The sequence below is a fragment of the Mauremys mutica genome, chromosome 2, assembly GCF_020497125.1.
Source record: "Mauremys mutica isolate MM-2020 ecotype Southern chromosome 2, ASM2049712v1, whole genome shotgun sequence".
Classification (NCBI taxonomy): domain Eukaryota; kingdom Metazoa; phylum Chordata; order Testudines; family Geoemydidae; genus Mauremys; species Mauremys mutica.
Genome location: NC_059073.1, coordinates 45,299,337 through 45,311,688, shown reverse-complemented (window position 1 = coordinate 45,311,688; position 12,352 = coordinate 45,299,337). Strand labels below are relative to the sequence as shown.

Here is a 12,352-nt window from a genome sequence, read left to right as displayed (position 1 = left end):
TGGCTCCTTGGTAGGCCATAGAGAGTTGGTCCCAGTCTACTTTCTAGTGGACAAATGCTTGCATCAGAGAAACTACCACCATCATAATTGGTCCCCTTGTCAGCAGAAAGGCAAAGGCCTGAATGGGAGTGAGGGATAGACAGGTCACTCTTTCCTAGATATGGGGCAAGTGTACTCTGATTTTTGTTCAGAGACTTCTTTTGTGAAGGTTCCCAGAGCAGGCTAACGAACTCTGCTGAAATCATGGAAAAGTTTTTGGATTTCTGAGTTTCACCTTCTTACAGCTATGAGCAGAGGTGACTAAAAGTTCCAACAGGCCATGTCCCCATGTCTGTTTGTGATGTGGGAAGTGAGGAGTTGAGCCATCAGATGGTCTCTTCACAACTGCTGGTCCCTTTTTAAAAAAAAAAAAAAAGTGTGATCAGTTTTGCCATTCCTAGTCTATCTAGATTGATCAGAATATGGTGGTGGAAGAAGGAGAGAGACACTACTTTCAAAGGCTTTGGGGAATATTCTGACCCCCCAGAATGTGTGCAACTTGTAGAAACACTTTGTTTTTTGAATTTGCATTATCCTGTTAAATGAAGTAGTGACATGATGGGAAGTACCAAGGAATAATACAATGGGCCTGTTGGGGATGGAGATCTCTAAATTGAAGGAATGCCCTGTATAATGGGGGATATTGGACAGATATAATCTTGGATATTGACAAGCTTTGCTCTTGTCTTTTGAAGAGAGGAGACTTAACTGATAACTGAAACTAGACCAGTAAACCAACTCATCTCTTTGGAAAGAGAATTTGTTCCCACAAATCATAGAATCCTAGAAATGTAGGGCAGGAAGGGACTTTGGTAGGTCATCTAGTAGAATCCCCTGCACTGAGACAGGACTAAATATTACCTAGACCATCCCTGATAGGTGTTTATCTAACCTGTTCTTAACCTGACTGACTGAGATTCCACACCCTCCCTAGGCATTTTGTCCAAGTGTTTAACCGCGCTGACAGTTAGGAAGTTTTTCCTGGTGTCTAATCTAAATCTCCCTTGCTGCAATTTTATGCCCATTACTACGTGTCCTGTACTCTGTGGTAAGGGAGACCAATTTATCATGTGCCTCCCTATAATAACCTTGAGAGCAAGAGGTGGCTTCTGTGTATTGTCACATACCTTTTTTTGTTTTGTGATTTCTACACAGATAACTTCATGAAAATGTGAGCAAGTTTTTTGCAGGTTGGAAAGACCCTAGATTTACTTTGAGGCTGTCTTGCTGAATATACTGGAATTTGGTGAACCATGTTAATCTATCCTCCTTCGGTTCTTTTTAGGTCTTTCTCCTCCGTCCTACTCACTTCCAGCTCCTGCAGCAGTTATTCCAACAGAAGCTGCCCTTTATCAGCCCTCCGTGCTTTTGAATCCACGAACGCTTCAGCCCTCCACAGCATACTATCCAGCTGGCACCCAGCTCTTCATGAATTACACGTACTATCCCAGGTAAAGCAATGAGACAGGAACAAAGAAGTCCTTTTACAGAAAATGCTTGAAGCTCTCAAAAGAGTATTCGCTGCCATGGTGAAGGCTTGTGCTATAGGGAATAGCCTGCTCAGTATTTGATCAGGGTAATTATTTCAGAATCCACTGGTGGGGTTCCAGTTTTAGAATGTCTCAGGTGGCAAATTTTAATGTGTGTAAAATATTGGTCACTTGAATAGCGTGTGACTTTTGAAAGGTGACCAAGTGACTTAGAAGCACACTTGTTGTTGCGTTTCTGTGAGAATTGTCTTTTTTTTGTTAAGGGGCTTTTTTTGCCTCTTCCTTCCCTCAACTTGTTTTGCAGCATTCTGACTGATGCCCTCCACCCTCGAGGTAACTGCTTTTCAGTGTCTCTGTACAGTTAAAGGATTTTGAAAACTTTGATGGGGAAAGGTGCTATATAAATGTAAATATTCCCACATCCTTCAGTGCAAGTTGACTGACTAATGTTCTTTTCCCCCCTCCATCCCCCATTTCTGCTCTCTGAGGACTTTTAGCTTTTCCTGGTTAAAGGAAACAAACACCAGTCTCTTGTGGGTGGGGTATAGTGGGTTTAATGTATACTTCACAATCACAAAGTAACGGTTCGTTCTGATTGGAATGCAAAGTACTTCATACTGTCGAGATTGTATGTGAGGCCTGGTCTACACTACAAAGTTAAGTCAACATAAGCCATCTTGCGTCAACCTAGTTGTGCATGTGTCTACATTTAAACTTGTGTCCCACTGATATAAGCACCACATTAGAGAGACGCAGTAACACCATTCCCCATTGAGCTGGGGTCGATGTACTGAGGTTGATGCAGCATGAGGGTAAATGCTGTTGCCTATCTCAACCCTAACAGTCCTCCAGCAGCTGTCCCACAATGCCTGACACTGATAGCTCTGCTCACAATGATAAATGCCCAGCGGTCACAGAAACCGAACAGCCTCCCTTCCCTTTAAAGCTTCATACATTGTTTAAATGACTTTTCCTGATTGTCCAGCTTGGGAAGCACATCTAGCTGACCATGCAGGCTACATGCTCCAGAGACACTCCGGGATGGAGTAGACTGGAGATATTGGATCTCCTGGGCCAGTGAGGAGAAGAGACTGTGTAGGCATAGCTACAAACCTGCCAAAGAAAGGTGGATATCTATGAGCAGATTGCATGGGAGATGAAGGTGAAGGGGTTTGACAGAGGAATTGTGTCAAGCTGTCAGAAGGCTAGCAAGGCCAACAGTCGATCTGCTGTGGAGCTGCAGACGTACAGCCTTCACAAAGAGCTGAATGGTGTACTTGGCGGAGACCCCACCACCACTTCGCAGACCATTTTGGATACCACCAAGAAGCCCAAGTCTCAGGCCCCTGGCAAGGAAGAGATGGAGGAGGATGTGAGAGTGGGAGGTCCAGCTACAAGGTGAACCAGAACCTGTTTGAGATTCCACCGCAGGCCAGTCAGTCCCGGCAGTCGAGCACAAGCGAGCCTGATGCAGGGAAGCAACCTGGGGTAAGTGTGTAAATGTATTTCGCATTATAATGGTGGTGCCCTCAACTTACCAGGACACAGCTGTTGACTCTTCATTAATTTACTTGTAGTAGAAGAGGTAGTTTTACAACAAAAAGAGGTAGTGTTATCTGCTTTTCATTCACCTCTAGAGGTAGGATAGTGGGGCCGTGTGGAACAATTTATTTATGTACGCAGGTATGTCCCTTGAAGCCTCCTGAGTGATCTTGATGAAACTCATGGAAGTACTCTGCAACCCTCTCCAGAATGTTTCTAGGGATGGCAGCCTTATTCCTTCCTCTGCAATAAGGACACTTTCCCATGCCAGTTAATAATAACTTGAGAGACAAGATGCATCAGGTAATATCTTTTATTGGTCCAACTTCTGTTGGGGTGAGAGACAAACTTTCAAGCCACACAGAGCTCTTCTTCAGGTCTGGGAAAGTGATGCTCTGAGTACATTTCTGTGTGGCTCAAAAGCTTCTCTCTCACCAAGAGAGGGTGGTCCAATAAAAGAGATTACCTCACCCACCTTGTCTCATTAATATCTTGGGACTGACATAGCTACAACTAGACTGCATACAGTAATAACTTTGGCAAGTGCCATTGCAGTACACAGGCTAGCAGCATATGGGTCTGGAAGGCTTCAGGGCACCAGCAGCGCTCTGTGCCTTTGTTACCCTCAGAAGAGAGAGATCAGATAAAACCTTCAGCATCTGTGGTCAATGGTGCCAGCATTCAGTGCCATTGCATAGCTTCATACAACCGAGCAATTCCCTCTTCATTACCCTCACTGCTGGTGGGTGACACTCACCAATGCTGGTGCTGTGAGTGGTACTGCACACGAGCACTCTGTAACAGAAGTGTCAATAAGCATGTCTGGTGTAAAATTTTAGGGGAGCAAGGGAAGGGACTTCTGAATCTTCACTTTCCACTGTGACTATACTGACAATGTTACCTCTGTGTGTTTTATCTGCAGTTGCTGCCGTTTCAGCCTTGAGGGGTTCCACCGCCACAACTATGGAACACCTAAGCCAGATAAGGAGAAAGAAGAGGACTCAGGATGACACATTCAGCAAGATCCTGCAAGCCAGTGTTGCATCAGATGAACACTGCAGGTAGCCTGTAGAAAGGCCCAGGAATCTCTGAAGGAAAAACAGAATCAGATGTACCAGGACATGACGGGGCTTCTTTGGCAGCAAACAGATGCCGAAGACTCTTGTGGAACTACATTTCAACAGTCATGGGCTCGCCTCCCTTTGCAGTTCATGAAGAACTCCATTACCGCATCATCTCCCTACACACCCAGCTCAACATACCACATGGTATCAGGGGGCTGCATCCCGACTCCTACCGCTTCATCCCGAAGAACGTTAAGGACAACTACACTTGTCATACACTGACCTGAGACAGCCATGGTTGCTGTATGTGTAGGTAAAATGGATATGAATGTTCTTTCCGCTTAAGTTCTGTTCCATTAATTTAAGTTTTTAATGTATTTGCTTTTAAATTGCTCAGACTTCTTGGACTGACTTTGTTACTGAATAAAACTCTATTTCAAAAAATAATTCATCTTTATTAGTTCACAACATACACTGCAGAAAACTTAGCAGTTCTGAAAGGACCCACTTCTTGCTGTACAGTGTGACAGCACATTGGATCAGTGGCACAATGTAATAATCCTACATGTACAGCAAACGCTTCAAAATTAATAGGTGTATTGACAGTGTTATATTCAGAGATGTACACCATGCAACACGCAATTCCCAACAGACCCCAAAACAGCAGGACCAGGTAGAGCACAATCTACCACAATGCATTACTGTGGCTCGCTGTTAAAGTGCTCTTTCAAAGCCTCTTAGCCATATAGCTCAGGGCTGACCTTTTCTAATAGCCCTTGTGTCTAGCTGTTGAAACTCGGCAGACAGCCACTCCACTTCCCACTCGGCAGCAAATTTTCCCCCCTTTGCTTCACAGATATTATGTGGGACAGAGCAGGCAGCTATAACCATTGTGTGTGGGGGGGTGGGGGTGCTTTTTTTTTTTTTTTTTAATTCAGGTCCAGTCTTGTGAATGAAGTGACACTGGCATTGTTTAATCTACCAAAAGCTCATTCAGCTGTCATTCTGCACCTGCTAAGCCAGTGGTTGAACCTTTCCTTGGTGCTGTCAAGCTGGCTGGTGTACAGCTTCATGAGCCAGGGTAACAACAGCTACATTGGGTGTCCCCCAGGATTACTATGAGTATTTTGACTGGCAATGGTTATCCACCAGGTGGGAAAATCCCTCCTTGTAGCTTTCTGAACAGTCCTTTGTTCTTAAAGATTCAAGTACAGACTCTCCCCAGGGTTACGCAAACCCAATTTATTCAAATTCGCACTTACAGAAAAAGTTCTGTAAGCTTTTTTTTTTGCGTAATTGTATACGTTCCCGACTTACGCAAAATTCGACTTACGCAAGGCGTTCCAGAACAGAATGCTTGTGTAAGTCAGGGAGCATCTGTATCATGCACCTTAGAATCATAGAATATCAGGGTTGGAAGAGACCTCAGGAGGTCTAGTCCAACCCCCTGCTCAAAGCAGGGCCAATCCCCAACTAAATCATCCCAGCCAGGGGTTTGTCAAGCCTGACCTTAAAAACCTCTAAAGAAGGAGATTCCACCACCTCCCACATGTAACCCATTCCAGTGCTTCACCACCCTCCTAGTGAAAACCTTTTTCCTAATATCCAACCTAAACCTCCCCCACTGCACCTTGAGACCATTACTCCTTGTTCTGTCACTTGGTACCACTGAGAACAGTCTAGATTCATCCTCTTTGGAACCCCCTTTCAGGTAGTTGAAAGCAGCTATCAAATCCCCCCTCATTCTTCTCTTCTGCAGATTAAACAATCCCAGTTCCCTCAGCCTCTCCTCATAAATCATGTGCTCCAGCCCCCTAATCATTTTTGTTGCCCTCCGCTGGACTCTTTACAATTTTTCCACTTCCTTCTTGTAGTGTGGGGCACAAAACTGGACACACTACTCCAGATGAGGCCTCACCAATGCTGAATAGAGGGGAATGATCATGTCCCTCAATCTGCTGGCAATGCCCTATTTATACAGCCCAAAATGCCATTAGCCTTCTTGGCAACAAGGGCACACTGTTGACTCACATCCAGCTTCTCGTCCACTGTAACCCCAGGTCCTTTTCTGCAAAACTGCTTCCTAGCCATTCGGTTCCTAGTCTGTAGCAGTGCATGGGATTTTTCCATCCTAAATGCAGGACTCTGCACTTGTCTTTGTTGAACCTCATCAGATTTCTTTTGGCCTAATTTGTCTAGGTGCCTCTGTACCCTATCCCTATCCTCCAGCGTATGTACCACTCCTCCCAGTTTAGTGTCATCTGCAAACTTGCTGAGAGTGCAGTCCACACCATCCTCCAGATCATTAATGAAGATATTGAACAAAACCAGTCCCAGGACTGACTCTTGGGGCCTCAGAGAGGATCCTAGAGTCTTTTCTCCATCCAGGGCAGATGGATTCTAGCCACCCCTCCCCCCCAAGACCTGCTCCACACAGGGATCTGCTTAGCCTGGGAGTGCACCTGCACACACGGCCATGTACATCTGACCAGCCAACCCTGATGTTGTTGAAGCATCCCTGGCGATCCACCAACACTTCATAATTATAGAAATAGTCCTTTCTGTACTCTGCGGCAAGGTGGCCTGGTGCCAAAATAGGGATACGCATGCCATCTATTGCTACAGCAGTTTGGGAACCCCATTGCTACAAATCCATCCACTACATTCTGCACATTGCTCAGAGTCACAGTCCTGCATCACAGGAGGCAATTAATAGTCCTGAATACTTGTGTGACAATGGGCCTCACAGTGGATTTTGCATCGCCAGAATGATTTCCCACTGATTGGTAGCAATCCAGCTCTGCAAGTTTCCACAGTACGATTGCCACTCACTATTCCATTGTCAATGCAGCTCTCATTTTGGTGCCCTTGCACTGGAGGGCTGAGGCAAGCTCAGCACACAGATCCAGAAATATGGCCTTGCACATCCAGAAGTTCTGCAGCCACAGCTTGTCATCCCAAGCCTGCATTATGATGACGTCCTGCCAGTCAGTGCTCGTTTCTCAGGCCCAGAAGCGACACTCCACCATCTGCAGCTGCTCTGAAAACTACCAACAACCTTAGAATTGATTCACAGTATATCTCACAGCAATCTGTCCTTCAATAAATTGTCATATTCTCCACTGATTCAGTTCTTCTGACAACTCTGCAAATATCGGAGGAACGTGCGTTCTGTGCTTGCAACACTTACGACAATAGTGCAGAACTGTGCAGGCGCTGTGCTTCTGTCAAAGATGGTGGACAGTAAGGAGGGCCACGTGAATTTTTTTAAGTGCAAAAATTATAGGATATAGATAGTTGCATGCTGAGAAGTTGACTCCTTGCTCCCGGTCCCCCATGTGCAACTCATTTCTGCCTCACCAGACATTGCCGAAACTTCCCCAAAAGACAGTGTGCTGGATGGTGGTGGATTGTACACTGGGATACCTACCCATGATGCACTGCACTGTGCATCGACACAAGCACTCCTGGTGAGTACCTGCAGTGTCAATATAAGGAGCTAAGTATGCATGTGCACGAGGAATATATGAACTGTGGTAGCTTTATGCTACATAACTTGCATCAACCAAAGTTTATAGAGTAGATGTGGCCTTAGTAAGTGGAATATCTGATGGATAACCTAAACCTCTTTCGGTGATCTACTGTTGGTGCTCCGAAGCCATCCATGCAATCTTTTACAGCATGAAATATCCTTTCTGGGACATGCTGTGCATATCCACCATTGTTTGCTGGAAGCCCAGGGCAAACTTTAACATCATATCCTGCTGAAACAGTCAACTTCCCTAAAAAATCTAACGGAAAGTTCTCATTAAACTGCTCTTTATTTCTGCCTGTACTAAACAAACTGTGTTGCACTCCCTTCATCCCTAGCCACCAATAATTGAAGTGCATTCTAGTACCATATGTTCTAGTGGAAACTTACAGGAGGGGGTTAAACAATGTTGATACCAATAGTGGACCACAAACCCATAAGTCCTTTCCCATCACTTTTTACACAATCCTTGCTTCTTGTGAGTCAAATTATCCAAGTTCTATTCAGCAATTTAAAAAAGAAGTTGCCAAATAGCTGTCTCTCTTTGAGATAAATCATAGGCAACCCCATTCTTGATGCGAGCATTATCCCTGAAACTTTCTAGAAGCAGTTCATGGGGGCCATTTGGAACTTTCCCCTGTGCTGTGTTCAGAGGGTATTATATGGGGGAGTAGTGACCATCCCAACACTGTGAATCTACGGGGAAACTCTTTCAGTGGGGAGGGAAACATTGCTTTGCTTAACTGTGCTTCAAGAGTTCCATGTGGAGTCTCTGGGTAAGGATTCCAAACTAGGCCCCAATAAATGCTGTTTCCTAGAAGATGTTGAGGGTACCATCCATCCTAGAGTGGTGGCTAATAGAGGTGTTCATCACCAAAGACCTGAAGTATAGGTTGGGCTGTGCAGGAGCTGAGAGAGCCCAGCAGCACTGCTCGTTACTTTAAATGAATAACTTTGACGAGATGGTGCCATGGGTGCACTTGCTGCTGGTGGTGCCTCCTCCTGGTTGTCCTGGGGATTAGCTCTCCCCAGTGCAGGGTCTATCCTGTCGTACTCTCATCCTGCAGATCCCTCTCACTCCAAGAACCACAGCCTCCTCTTTGTGACTCAGCCATCCGGCTGTGGTCACTATGTGGTTTCCACTTCCGGGGGTGTAACAAAGTCTTTCCAGAACAAATAGGTAATAAAGGTAATAGCTGGAGATATACCAATCTCCTAGAACTGGAAGGGACCTTGAAGGGTCATTGAGTCCAGCCCCCTGCCTTCACTAGCAGGACCAATTTTTGCCCCAGCTTCCTAAGTGGCCCCCTCAAGGATTGAACTCACAACCCTGGGTTTAGCAGGCCAATGCTCAAACCACTGAGCTATCCCTATCCCTCTAGGTAGTCCACTGCCATGTCCCTAGTGGCTGGTAGAGGAACCTGGCCACACCTTCTACTCTGGGTTCTAGCTCAGGGGTCCTCCAGTCAGCAGCCAAGGCCTGCACTGTCTTATCTTGCTGTTTTCCCTTTCTGTTGCCAGCCTCCTGGCTTATATAAAAACCCTCCAGATGAGCCTGCTTCCAATCAATTCCCTGTTCCTCTTCCAGGTGCAGCCTGTGGAGTTAATTGGCCCACCTGCCCATCTTAACCCCTTCCAGTCCTGTGTGAGGTAGGCATCCTAGCACAGATGGGTTAAGTTTTACTGAACCAGGATGGACAGCTCACATTTATCTGCGCAGAAAAAAAAATGTAAAAGAGAAATTCCAAAACTAAACCATTTTAAAATTAGTTAAGTTTGCTATACTTGCCAATCATGTCACTTACCAAACTCAACCACTTAGGGCTGGTCTACAGTAGGGGGTGGGATCGATCTAAGATACTCAACTTCAGCTACGTGAATAGCGTAGCTGAAGTCGAAGTACCTTAGATCGAATTACCTACCGTCCTCACGGCACGGGATCGACGTCCGCGGCTCCCCATGTCGACTCCGCTACCGCCGTTCGCATTGGTGGAGTTCCGGAGTCGACAGGAGCGCGTTCGGGGATCAATATATCGCGTCTAGATGAGATGCGATATATCGATCCCCGAGAAATCAATTGCTACCCGCCGATACGGCCGGTAGTGAAGACGTACCCTTAATGTAAAAGAAAGGAAATGAATAGCTAAGCACATCATAAAACTTGCACAGGCCACATAAAACAAATAATCCTTCTCAATAAGATATGCAACCTTAATTCTCACGTAACTTACTATTCTTTCTTTGAGTCCATAATACATACACAACAAACACTTCTGGAAAAAACAAGAAATATGACCCTGTAAAACAATTCATGCAGGCATAAGGGTCTACCTGTGCAGAGCCCCTACACTGCAGTCAAGGGGTTCTATGTAGGTGCAGGAGTCCTACTGCAAGCTGCTCAAGACCAGGGCCTGTAGATACACAACAATTTCATGTATTGATCAGCCTCCGAAGCAAGTCAAAATAAGCCCATAAAGTTATCTTTAATTGACGGTTGTACACTATTCCTAGGAAATTAAATATGTGATACTATTCCAAAGAACATCAACTGTAACTACTTTATCTCAAAATTCTACTTTCTTAATAAATCAGCTGACTTTTTCCATTTGATAGTTTCTGTTAGGGCACTAACTAAATATCTTCTAATATTTAGGAGAAGTCTTAATTTATTTAATAAAAATGTATGTGGCTTGTTTAGTTGCAATAAAAAACTATCATATGGAAAGAGGCATTTATGTGAGCAGTATAAGACTTACTCCCTTGGGTTTTGTAAATGATGTGATAAGGAAGTACTTTTTTTTTTCCATCCCTTTTTTTTTTTTTTTTTTTTTTGTCCTTGAGTAACCTTAACCTTTCTTTTTAATGATGTTTTCTGGAACTGAAAATAATGCAGCAAATGTGAAGTAAGTGCAAGGGAAAGGAGAGGATCTCCTCAGTACTAAATTGTATATTTAAATGCATGTACATGGAAAAGCAATAAGGAGTCAGTAGCTAATGACCAAACATTGGCCAATAAATCTAATAAGTGAGCATTTATGGAAATAAGGAAAGGCTCTTTGAAGCTACTACCAAAAGGTTCAACAGCTTGTGTTGACAAAGTCAAGGATTTCTATAATGGCTGATTCCATCGTTGACATAGTGCTCTACTCCTTTTTTTTTTCTCCTTTCTTTCTTTTTCAATTCTCTCTATACCGCCCCACCCCTCCAGATTTTCTTGTGCTTATCACAAGCCCCTGAAGGAGACCGTTTCAACTGTCTTGCTTTCAATGTACTAGTGCCGGGATCGGCAGCCTTCGGCGTGCAGCCCATCAGGGTAATTTGCTGGCAGGCTGCGAGACATTTTGTTTACGTTGACCATCTGCAGGAATGCCCCCGGCAGCTTCCATTTGCTGGAAATGGCGAACTGCAGCCACTGGGAGCCAAAGAGGGCCGTGCCTGCGGACGGTCAATGTAAACAAAATGTCTCGCGGCCCGTCAGCGGAATACCCTGATGGGCTACGTGCCAAAGGTTGCTGACCCCTGTACTAGTGCTATAGTTTTTAATAATAAAAAAGCTTGTCAATGTACAGGAATACATGTGTGTGATATATAAGAAAATAATGTAAGAGTTGAGTCGACTTGTTACATTGATCATAAACTGCTGTAATTACATCGCTTGTGCATGTTCACACAACACACCTTGTGTCAGCAGAATGCATCCACAGTTGGTGCTTGAGCACCATGGATAGCTATCCCACTATGCAAATCATCACCTTCTCCCACTAGGAGTTCTGGGGATGGATTGCAGTGCATCATGGGGAAGGATCACTGGCCCCATGACTCAGTTTTCTCTGTTCCATAATTCCAAGGGCTTCCAACTGCATTTCGTGCCGTTTTTCAGCTGTGCCTGTACACTTTGCACCTGCCCTCTCTGCCTGAAAGCATGGATCCTGCACCGCTCACCAGTCTTGTGATAAGCATTATGAACACAACATGGCTGATCATACAGCATTTCATGAGCTGTGAATCTGAACAGGAATCTGTACTGCCTGCCCTGCTGTGTGCCATTGAAAGAAACAATTCAGATTGATGTTGTCGTTCGCAGATTGCTGCACACAGTGGACTGTCACTAGTGGGTTTGGGAAACAAGCACCGAGTGGTGGAATCGGATTGTGATGCAGGTATGGGATGATGAGCAGTGGCTGCAGAACTTTGGTATGTGCAAAACCACCTTCCTTGAACTGTGTGTGGAGCTTGCCCCTGCCCTGTGGCACAAGAACACCAAAATGAGAGCAGCTTTAAGGGTGGAAAAGTGAGTGGTGATCACAGTGTGGAAGCTGGCAATTCTAGACTGCTGTTGGTCAGTTGCAAATCACTTTGGAGTTGTGAAGTCCACTGTGAGAATCGCAGTGATGCAAGTATGCAGGACCATTAATCATCTCCTGCTACAAAGGACTGTGACTCTGGGCAATGTGCATGAAATAGTGGATGACATTGCGGCAATGGGATTCCTTAACTGCGGCGGGGCGGTAGATGGCAAACACATCCCAGTTTTGGCCCCAGACCATCATGCGACAAAGTATATCAACAGAAAAGGAAACCTCTCTATGGTATTTCAGGCACTGGTGGATCACTGGAGTCATTCCACTGACATCAATGCGGGGTGGTCAGTGAAGGTGCATGACGCACACCTCTTCAGGACCACT

General features: G+C 45.1%; 1 protein-coding gene across 3 annotated transcripts in view; it reads left to right on the top strand.

Annotated features, from left to right (window-relative positions):
* The window catches only part of ESRP1 (epithelial splicing regulatory protein 1), a 62,225-nt gene that overhangs the window by 32,705 nt on the left and 17,168 nt on the right, over positions 1-12,352 (top strand). For 2 of the 3 annotated variants that reach the window (XM_045008038.1, XM_045008037.1), the window contains exon 13: positions 1,325-1,490. In XM_045008038.1, the coding sequence (XP_044863973.1) occupies positions 1,325-1,490 (166 nt within the window). Of the gene's footprint in view, positions 1-1,324; positions 1,495-12,352 lie in introns of those variants that run through there. The other variant, XM_045008039.1, reaches the window with a different exon arrangement.